Genomic DNA, 11,318 nt, shown 5'->3' with positions numbered 1-11,318 from the left:
CCCGTAAATCCCATCTATTTAATGCTAAATAAAATTATTTTTTTTTTAATTTTTTTCTTTTGAACAACCCACTAATGAAGTCCGGTTACTCGGGGTAACTCAATGACAAAATACAACTCATATGCCCCCAACCGCATACAAGGCTGCAATCTCCTGTTTGAGAAAAACCTGTCGTCCGAATGTCCATTATGGTAAATCCCGTTTAGGATTATATTTGATCTTGAGACATTGCGGCCTTCATCAATTGGCAAAATAATAATAATAATAAATAAAATAAAATAAAATAAAATTTAATCTTAACAAGGGTAGTAAATATCCTGCCTAGGCTTCGATTCATCCAATTAATCGTTTGTTATAACACTATCGATCAGTTGCCGATTATTTCTATCTGGTTAAACTCAATCAAAATTAAAAATTTTATATATAAAATTTGTTATATAACCGTTAAAAAGAACACATAAAAATTCCAATATGATTAATCTATATTAATCCGGATTAATCTCTTTAGCCCATCAACACTGTCCGACTAGCGTTTAGTGAGTCTCACGTTACTAAAAGTTTTATAAATCTACACTTTTCATATACTATTTAAAAGCATTTAAGTTCAAAATTTATCTCATTTATCATTTTTTTTTTCAAATTTCTTTTACTCTGCCCAATAATCTCTGCAAAGTTTTCATCCATATCAAAAGCTGTGGTTGCAAGTTTTGAGACACCCACCCCCAAAAACTAACCACCCTATCAACTCGGCTCTTTTATCATCATAATCTTTTATCATATATCATTATTCTGATTCCAAAAATTTAATTGATAATATAAAAGGTTAAATTTAAAAAACCAACAACCTTTACCTTCTCCAAATAATAATAATCATAAAAAACATATATTCAAGTAAAAAATATATTCATACTAATAGGCTCCTACTAATTATCACAACATATATGCAAAAGATTCAGTATGATTAATAAAGAAAAAGTATTACTATGTTTAATAATTTTAATGATTACTTAAAAAAAAATGTAAGACACCTGATACCCACTCCCCTTAACCCCCCCCCCCCCTCATCTTCCCCAAAGCTCCAAAACCCAAAGCTCTGCTTGTAAACAAACCAACTCTTTGACCCATACAACTTATAATCTCTATGTGGGATACAGCCAAGCATCACCCATGCATTAACCACTTGTACCTTATGCATCAACACTTGTACCCACACGGCCACACCCATCTTTTAATCAATCCCTAAATCAACTCTCAAACCGTTCCAAACATATTTTTCTCCGCTTCTTTCTCTCTCTACTCTCTCTCTCTATATCTATAGGTTTTAAGTTTTTAACCTTGACCCTCTTCATATTCATACCTTCACTTTCTCTCTCTAAAAAAAATCAAACCTTTTTCTACAGAGAGAGCAAAATAAATGGTGGGTTAGTGTTTCATTGTGACTGTGACTACTGGGTTTCTTGTTTCTTGGTTTCTTGTTCGGTTTTATTATCATTATTCTCACAATGGATACAGTTGAAGCAACTAAAATGGTGATGTCAAGAATCCAGAAATTGGATCCAGATAACGCTTCCAAAATCATGGGCTACATACTTATTCAAGATCAAGGTGATAATGAGATGATAAGGCTTGCTTTTGGCCCCGAAAACCTTCTTGTTTCGGTTATTAAACAGGCGAAAGCTTTCCTAGACATTTCGTCGAACACCTCATCTGCAACTTCTTTTTCCCCAAGAAACCCACCTCAAATTGTTATCCCACCGTCACCCAGTTCGCCCTGGTCGTTACCCGGATCCTTCTCCGATCACCACCGGCCGCCGTACGCCGCCGTCGTCACCGGTGGTGGGTCTTTTTACGATGAATATAAAAATAACAATAATATTAGTAGTAATAATAATATGGGTAATGATCAGAATGATGAAGTGAACCACCAGCAGCAGCACCATTTACACCGGAGGAGTTGTTCGGTGAACGACGCTTATCTGGCCGGAGAGGATGACGTCAGCGGAGGGTTTGGTGGGTACAGGATGACGTCATCGCCGTGCATGTATTATGCAAGAGGGTTTTGTAAGATTGGGACTGCGTGTAAGTTTTCACATGGGTTTGGGGATGAGTTGGGGTTGAGTTCAAGTGCTTCTTCTCCAAGTGGAAAGATTGAAGCTTTTGAAGATTTGATGAGGATTAAAGCTATGCAGCAGCAGCAGCAGCAGAGGATTGCAGTTATGGGTGGTGGTGGTGGTGGTGGAGGTGTTAACCACCCTTTTCATCTCAACAGGTGCATGAACTTTCTTGGTGAGAATCCAAGGTAAAAAGATTATTTTTTTCTTTTTTTTATTATTATTTAAAAAAATCCAAACTTTATTGATTATTATTCTTCAACTCATGTGTGGAATTTTTTTAACATGATGTTTATTCTTGAGTTGTATGTTATTATTTGTTGTTTGAAAACGATGATTTTTGGTTATTCTTGTTGGATTTTTTGTTGAATTTGCTTGGAAAAAGATTTAATTTGTTTTCATTATTATTATGCAAAAAAAAAAAAAAACTGAGCTGATTATTCTTCTTCAACTCATGTGTGGAATTTTTAACATGATGTTTATTCTTGAATTGTTTGTTATTATTTGTGATTTAAAAAGGATGATTTTTGGTTATTATGTTTTTCATTATTATTATGCAAAAAAAAAACTGAGCTTTATTGATTATTATTCTTCAACTCATTTTTGGGTTTTTTAGTTATTGTTTGTGGTTTAAAGAGGATGATTTTTGGTTATTCCTGTTGGATTTTTTGTTGAAATTGCTTGGAAAAGGAAAAAAAGGAATCTTTACTTGTGTTTTATGTTTTTGGAACATGATTATTCCTTTTCTCCAATTTCCCAGCAGCTTCATTTATAAAAGTTTAAGAAATATGATCAGTAAAACATTATAACTTGGTTTTCATTATGCATTTTTAGATTAATTCCAACAAAACATAAGACACAGGTAAAGATTTTCTTTTTATTTTATTTCATTTTTTATGTGGCAGTAAGAATAAATTCTACAGGAAGAACTAAAAAATATCTTTTAAAAGCACAAATGACATATAATTGAGGAATAAATATGATGTTCTTTTTCGTCATACTAAATGAATCCAACAAATAAAACATGAGTTGAAGAATAATGAATAAAGTGTGTCTTTTTTGTTGTTGGATAAAACATGATTATTCCTTTTCACCATTTCCAATTTTGTAAAACTTCAAGAAGTATTATCAATGAAGAATTATAACTTGTGTTGTTTTTGAATTTCTAGATCACCAACAGCTGCAATGATGCTCGGAGACGAATTTCACAAATTTGGTCGGTGCCGACCCGACCGGAATGATTTCGGGCCGATGGGCTTTGGGAGCTTGAATTCGAGTTCTCGACAAATTTACTTGACATTTCCAGCTGATAGTACTTTTAAAGAAGAAGATGTTTCAAATTACTTTAGGTTATTGGTTCTAACATGCAATGCTCATATTTGATATTGATTTATTTTATTGTTTGCATATTGAAAGACCCGTTTAATGTTTTCTAGCATGTTTGGACCGGTTCAAGATGTGAGGATCCCGTATCAGCAAAAACGCATGTTTGGTTTTGTTACGTTTATGCTCCCGGAGACCGTGAAAGCAATTCTTGCTAAGGGAAACCCTCACTTTGTTTGCGATTCACGGGTGCTTGTTAAACCGTATAAAGAAAAGGGAAAAATACCCGACAAGTAAGACTATTTTGACTGTTTTGCTTTATTATATTTTGATTTTTAGTCATACATTGTTAACATAAACAATAATATGTATATGTTATTTAGGAAGCATCTACAGCAGATGGAAAGAGGCGATTTTTCTGGTTGTTTAAGTCCAACTGCACTTGAATCAGCCGAACCGTTTGATCATATACCATTTGGTGAGCAATACTTGCAATCCGAGTCCACCATTTAGCTTCTAAACTATGCAATATAAGTGTTTGATCTCCAACTGTTTCTGTTTGCAGGTGCTAGAATGTTTAATCATGACATGATGTTAAGAAGAAAGTTAGAGGAACGTGAATTACACCAAGCGATTGAATTTCAAGACCGACGGTTAATGAATTTGCAGTTAAATGATGTGAAAAACCATATGTTTCAAAGGAGTTTATCGCTAGGCGCTGCTATGAACTCACCGACACAAATGAACCAGAATCTTGTGTTTCCAATGGATTTCAACAATGAAGAACTTGTGTCTGGAGGTAGTTTTGAATATTATTTGTATTATATTTTTTATTTATTCCTAATAATAGCAACCGATCTACCACATGTGTCGCAGCACTGAATGATAAATCTGATCCCATTATTTCACCAGAAGCAAAGGAAGAAAGCTCTGATCAGAATGAAACTCCCAAGAATGAAAGGTTTTGAACTTTTTATAAAGTAGCAAGTTTCTTAATTTATTTTTGTGTGGTGTTATAATTGTGTGTATTTATTGTTTAAGCTGCAGCTTTGAGCATGCACTTCCAGATAACTTGTTTGCTTCCCCTACAAAGTCAGCCACCACAGACCAAACTAATTTCTCAAATGATATGCCCGAAGCCGATTATTCTGCTTCAATTCCTATTAATGTTACTTCCAAATGCCAAGGTATAAATCAAAACATATATTCTTTAAAAATATTTACTTTTAGTGAAAAAGTTTGTAACTTTTGATCATCTTTGTAATTATTCTAATAAAAACACGGGTTTGTGCCAAAAATTCTTTTTAATATTTACCATTCTTTTTTCTGCAAGAATCCATTGAAATGTAGGCGATTTTCGGCTTTGCAACAAGGGATCTTGGATCACAATTTTTACTTTGCTTGGTAAGAATATCTCAAATCTGTTTTTGTCTATCGTTAAATAAACACTGCGTAAACTTGACGAAAGTTCAAGTCTTTTAGCCAACGCGCTCAAGATCTTGAATCTTGAATATTTTCTTGTCAATTGTTTAATAAACTTGATGAAAGTTCGAGCCTTTCAGCCAATATGCGGTCAAGATCTTTAATCTTGAATCTTTTCTTGTCAATCGTTAAAAAAATTTGAACAAACCTGATGAAAGTTGAGTCTTTTGGCTAAATACGTGGTCAAAATTTTAAATCTTGATTATGACAATTGATGCTAAGCTATTTTTTTTTGTTTGATATAGGTGTAGGAGCTGGATATACCATCATCAACAACATAAGAAAAAAGGAATATTATTATTAGGAAAGACTTCAAGACTGTTGTCATCTTCAATACCTACCTCCCATACTACTTACAACTATACATAATATGCAATACATAAAAGAAAAGCAAGGATAGATGAACTGATTTTGTGACAGTAGGGTTTCTTTGTTTGTTAACTTTTGTACCCTTGTGTACTGGACCCCCACCTCCACCACCAAACACTCATTGAACCATGCATATAACAAATCAAAAGAAAAAGGGTAGTAGTGGTTAGCAACTTTCTTTTTACTCACTTGCATCATTATATATGATCCTTTCATTTCTACTCCTTTGGTACTTAGAGCCGAGGGTCTCTCTGGAAGCCACCTCTTTATTCCTTTGGATAGAGGTACGGTGTGCTACATCCCACTCTCCCCAGACCCTACTTATAGCTTTGCTGTCGGTGGGATTTTACTGGGTATGATTGATTGATTTCTACTCCTTTGGTACAACTTCCACTGCTTAAGTTACAAGCTGCGTGTGTATTAGTGTGTGTGTGTTCAGATTGGGTATATTCTAAACTCTAAAGGTTAAAACACAATTGAGGTATGATTGAATCTTGAAATCTTGGAGTAAAGCTGTGATCTTTGTCATTTTTTATACCTTTTTAAGTTTCTTTAGATTTGACTAACTTAAGCTATGTAGCCATGCTATTTAATATTTTCATATGGTTTAGGCTTTTTTGGTTAATATGGTTTTGATGGGAATTTTGGCTTGCCCCGTTTGGGTAATTTACTAATTAGGCTATTTGCTTGTTTAGACATGCTTTGGTGAGTTGTACTTTGTGCATAGGGAGTTGTACATTGGAGTGGTTTGTTGTCTACAAAGTAGGTGGGATGAAGGGAATTGATATTTGATTTAAAGGATCCTTTTAAGGAGTCTTTTGTCTGATTTTATGGCTTGTTTTAAGGGTGGACATGAAGAGGGTAGAGGTCCACCATGTCACATGGGGTTACTGACAACCCATTTCAATCTTTCAATGGTAGAGTACCACACACCTTTCACTTTCATTATTTCCTGGCTTCATGCACATATATTATTGTTACTGTGTGTGCTTGGCCTTTTTTTTTTTTTTTTTTTTTTGAATGTTTAAGCTTGCCTCCTACTATTTACAATAAACCACCATTGCCAGGGATCGAACCCTGGACCTCTCACCCAAAGGCCTAAGCCTTTACCATCCCACCAAAGTGGAGATGGCTGGCCTTTTGTTTTTATGGCTTGATGGTACATGTCCTTTTAAAAGCAATAATGTTATGGTATGCAATAATACTTGTACCTTTAGATTTAGTCCTTGATTTGCTTATAGAATAACCTTTTGGAATATGGTTGTTTATAAACTGTTGAAACACACCGAACCGTTTTAAGCTAAGTGATTAAGCCCGTTTTGAGATTCAAACGGTTGGTTCACTTTTTTGGTTTAGGGGGTGTTGATTTTAACGGTTTGGAGCTTGAACCCTAGACGGTAAAAATATGTATGCGTTCGCTTTTCTTTAATAGAGATATATAACAATTGAAACCAAAGTATTAAATTGTTGGCTTTATGGGGGCTTTAATGCATAAGTTACCAAGTAAATTTCTTGCTTTAAGAGACTTTGAGGCCCTATTGAAGGTTGGGTTTCCAATGACATGTTGATATATATGGTACAACGCTTTAATTGACAAATGAGAAATTAGAATACTTTTATCAAATGTTCAAGATTCTGAGACCTAGTTCCTTCCTTGCAAGAAGCATGCATTTATGTTTTATGTCCTTACATGATTGTGGTGTTTTCAATTTGATAGGTTAATCCAGCATAACATAATAATAAGCCACACAAACATAGTCATATTACAAAATGGCCCTTGTACTTTGTTAAATGCAACAGATTTGCTTCTTGTGAATTGTGATTTGTCAATGGCATTTGGGATTTTGGGTTGCTTCTGATGGAAATAAATCCTTAAAGAAGTGGTTTTAGAAATCACACGTTTTCATACACAAACTCCTACAGATCATTTCAAATCCCAACTTATACTAAGTTGTACATAAATATATTATTAGGGGATATCAGAAATCAAACCGAAATCAAACTCACATGAATGTCTAGAAACCAATGGTGTTGGTGTCGGTGCATTGTGTGGGAGATGGTTAATAATAGGTTGTAGAGAGATAATCAATACATAGATTGTGGATGATGGTGTGTTCCAAATCCGAACGCGAAGGAGTTTAGGATGATGTTGTGTAGCAAATTTGTAAGCAGTTGAGATAAAAAAAAATGCAATAATTAGAGCAGTTCTTAAATCTTTTTTTAACACTTATGATGGTAAGTTTAACATATCATAGTTTAAGTAAAAATACGTGGTATAATGTTGAAATTCTTAAATCTTTTTTTAACACATGTTTTATGTCCTTACATGATTGTGGTGTTTTCAAAAAGATTATACGTGGTATAATCTTTTTTTAGCAGTTCTTAAATCTTTTTTTAACACGTAGTTTAAGTAAAAATACGTGGTATAATGTTGAAAATGTTGAAACTACAAGGACCATATTCTGAATTTTTAGCAATGACAAGGATCATATATGTAAATTATGATAAAGTATGAGAATATTAAATTTAGATGTAGGCATGTGGTTACATCAATGTCTTTCTTTTTATTGAATACTTTTGCATAAAATAAATCTGGTCATGTTGTAACATCAGTAGTCTATTATTAATGCTTATTATATTTTATGCCTTCAAGACATTTTTTTACTCCACAAGTCTATGTCATGTCCTTCTTTAACAATTCTGTTTTAATTTTTAATGTTAAACATGTACACGTTAAACAAAACATTTTATCTCTAGACATACGATTAACGAAGAAAAAAAAAAGAATGAGTTTAAATTATAAAATAATACTTTTTAGGCAACTCTAATAGTTTAGAGGTTTGTAAAAGTTAAAGCCAAGTATAAAATGATTACAAAGTGCTAAAACATCCTAAAAGGTTTTTATGAGTCATCCAATGGATTCTGATTTGTAAGTTTTGCGGCTTATTAGGTTGTAAAAGCGCTTTTATTATTTATTAATTACCGATATATAAATATTATTCTATACGTCTATAGTTGCATTTGCATGTATATTTATTTCTTTTAATAGTTAGTGAAACTTATTATATTAACTTGATATATGAGGTTCGAGATCGAATTTGTTTATTAAACGAGTTCTAAATTAAGTTTTGTATAATCCAAGGTAATAGTAAGTAGATCTCAAATAATGGACGAATGACGGACCTTTTTACGTGTCTAGTCTTGTTCAAAATGTGTTAAAAACACTGTGTAAATATTTTTTACAACTTTTTAAGTAGTGAGTAGTTGCTAGCCAAGAAAAATTTTAATGTACAATTAACCACAGAAACATGAGCGATACCTTCAGATTTTTAACACAGACACCCTCTAGTTTTTTTGCTATCAATGGCACAAAAGAAAATATAAGTTTTATAATTTAAAAGCTATTAAGTCATTAAAAAGTAAATAGACAGCCTATTGAAACCACTTTAATCAACTAATTAGTAATTAGGCCTAATTTGTAACTAGTAAGCCTATACTAAGCCCATTACCTATTTGTATCCATTAAATCTACAGAAATTAAATTCCTTAATTAAACCCAAGTACCAACCCAATAACCCAAATCACACATCTTTTAGACCTAATCTCCCCTACCCAAATCAACTCAAAGGCATGCAAATTCAGTCACCCGAGTCCCGAGTCCCCTAGCCCGGTGGCGGGTCTTGAACAAATAATATGGGTATTTCAGAGGATCTTGAACAATAATTTGGATGAGCCTGACTAAATACATATAACCTCTTTTATTTTTTCTGAAAAAATACATTACTGAGCGAAAAAACTGAAAACTCACTTGAGTTGTAAAAACTCACCAAATATATATTATTATATATATATATATAGGGTAAGGTTAAAATGAAAACTCACTTGAGTTGTAAAAACCCGCGAAAACCCTATGTAACATCGTTTTTTTTGTTACATGTAATATATGTTGTAACATTTAATACAAAACATCGAAACATAAAAAAAAATGTTTTGCTATTTTTTAATATTTTTTTACTAATTTTTATATATGTTTTCAGGAGAGAGAAAAAATTATATTTATATTTACATTTTTTATTCACTTTAATTGTGGACCACAAGATTTAAATATTAATTAAAAACATGTGGTTGAGAATGGGTTTCTAGAGTTTTCACAACTCAAGTGAGTTTTCATTTTATACTTAGCTTATATATATATATATATATATATATATATATATATAGGGTTGAGTTCAATAGAGAAATCATATTAGTGTAAGAAGTGTGAGAAATAGTTTAAACTAATCAGATTTTTTTTTCTTTTCTAATTTAATTAAATGTATGGGCATAATGGTAAACATCCTAATTTCTTTTTATAGTAACTATTAATGGGTTTGAAGTTTTATTAAAAAACAACTATTTTATCTCCCATATCTTTGTTAATTTAAAATTTTAAAAGCATTAATATTCAAATCGTGACAATTGTAACTGCTCATATCAACATATTTTAAAAATAATACAAATACTTTTTTGTATCATATAATTATCTAAAATTAGTTAACACCATTTGTTTTCTTAGTATTCACGTCTCAAGAATCCATTTTTCGAGACAATAATTCAAAATATACACTTCTACACATTTGAACAAATAAAACAAACTAATTGTGCAAATATTAATTGTTCATATTTTGACACAAATCTATAATATAAAGTTGTATTTAAACATATCCTACACACTATTAATCATACTACACACATAAAAACTCCAAAAAAACATATAATCCTTCCTACACTAAATTAAAGAATCCATATAACATTTCCTACACAAATTTAATAAATCCATACATCATGGTATTTGAATGCATCCTACACAAGTGTTAATCATACTACACAAATAAAAAATCTATCCTACAAAAATTTGATAAATCTATAAGTCATGGTATTTAAATAGATAACCCTTCCTACACAAAATTTAAGAACCCATACACAATGGTATTTCCAGCACGTGTCACATTCACAACAAAATTATCATCTTCCCCGTCATTTGTTTGTGATGTCCCTTCACCTCCTATCTTATCATCACCTATTTTTTTTTCCTACAACACAATCGCACTGACTTACCTTACTCGATTAAGAATTACAAAGTTACCTTTACTGGATAGCAATTGCACGTCGTGTTCCAATAGGTTATCAACTGCATTATAAAATAAATACCTTATCATACCACGAATCAACGACAACTAACAAGTTTAAAACACTAAATGATCTACATCCATTACCTTTACTTCTCTTATTACCACGGCTATCACTTCCATCCTTCGTCTTATTGATAACCATTTCACGTTCTATACCTGCATTTATGTTCAACCAAAATGTTAGTTACTGAATGACACGCATATTGACCTTCTCAACCTACGCACTAGTTTTTATACACCAATGTGCTTACTAACATCACCCAAACACAACTCGTATTCTGCATTACCTAAAAAATAAATTACATTTCCTACACATACAAACCAGATAGTTAGAAAACTTTTTGAATGACACGTATGTTAACCTTTATATCCTACATTTCTTACAACATATTCTACAATTGCCACAGCCTATATTAAGTACACTCACACAACAGATAAAAGTTAACTAACAAAATAACCAACACAATCTACTTTACCTATACATACAAACAACCAAATTGTAATACTCTTACCTTCATCATGTAATAACAAAACAAATTCACCACATCTTTAAAAATGTTTCCTACACAGAAAAAACTACAAATCAACACGCAACAATGCAGAAATTTTAAGACAAAACAAACAGAAACCATCATATATAAATACAACAGCTAACTACCTACATCTACATTACTTCTTTTTAAACAACTTTACCTTTTAAATTTGACCCCGTTGACGACCAAACACGAATCTTCTTTGAAGATCTTCTTTCAATACCTCTTCCTAAATAATAAGATAACATAACAAGTTACATGTCTCTTTATTAACAACCAACCTTAATCAGTTATATCTTCAAAAAACGTACCTTTTTTCGATGACATCT

At 32.1% G+C, this 11,318-nt stretch overlaps 1 protein-coding gene across 1 annotated transcript; it reads left to right on the top strand.

Moving 5' to 3' along the window:
• The first annotated feature begins 1,497 nt into the window (after positions 1-1,497).
• LOC143574463 (zinc finger CCCH domain-containing protein 46-like) lies at positions 1,498-5,461 on the top strand. Its single transcript, XM_077059078.1, has 9 exons — positions 1,498-2,299; positions 3,281-3,460; positions 3,548-3,727; positions 3,818-3,912; positions 4,000-4,233; positions 4,311-4,395; positions 4,482-4,621; positions 4,768-4,838; positions 5,162-5,461. Exons 1-8 carry the CDS (start codon positions 1,503-1,505, stop codon positions 4,782-4,784), a joined length of 1,728 nt encoding a protein of 575 aa, XP_076915193.1. The 5' UTR covers positions 1,498-1,502; the 3' UTR covers positions 4,785-4,838; positions 5,162-5,461.
• The last annotated feature ends 5,857 nt before the right edge of the window (positions 5,462-11,318 follow it).

Source organism: Bidens hawaiensis, unplaced genomic scaffold (genome assembly GCF_021521415.1).
Source record: "Bidens hawaiensis isolate Kalapana, Puna unplaced genomic scaffold, B.hawaiensis_p1.1 tig00001412_1, whole genome shotgun sequence".
Classification (NCBI taxonomy): Eukaryota; Viridiplantae; Streptophyta; class Magnoliopsida; order Asterales; family Asteraceae; genus Bidens; species Bidens hawaiensis.
The sequence above is the reverse complement of the archived record's forward strand: the minus strand, read 5'-3'. Positions and strand labels throughout refer to the sequence as shown.

What these genes read in the sequence shown, in the direction of transcription:
- LOC143574463 (XM_077059078.1), top strand. Translation starts at nt 1,503, where the DNA reads ATGGATACAGTTGAAGCAACTAAAATGGTGATGTCAAGAATCCAGAAA. An exon ending in TTTCTTGGTGAGAATCCAAG is followed by an intron (nt 2,300 to 3,280) that starts GTAAAAAGATTA and finishes TTGAATTTCTAG; the next exon opens with ATCACCAACAGCTGCAATGA. An exon ending in GAAACTCCCAAGAATGAAAG is followed by an intron (nt 4,396 to 4,481) that starts GTTTTGAACTTT and finishes TTTAAGCTGCAG; the next exon opens with CTTTGAGCATGCACTTCCAG.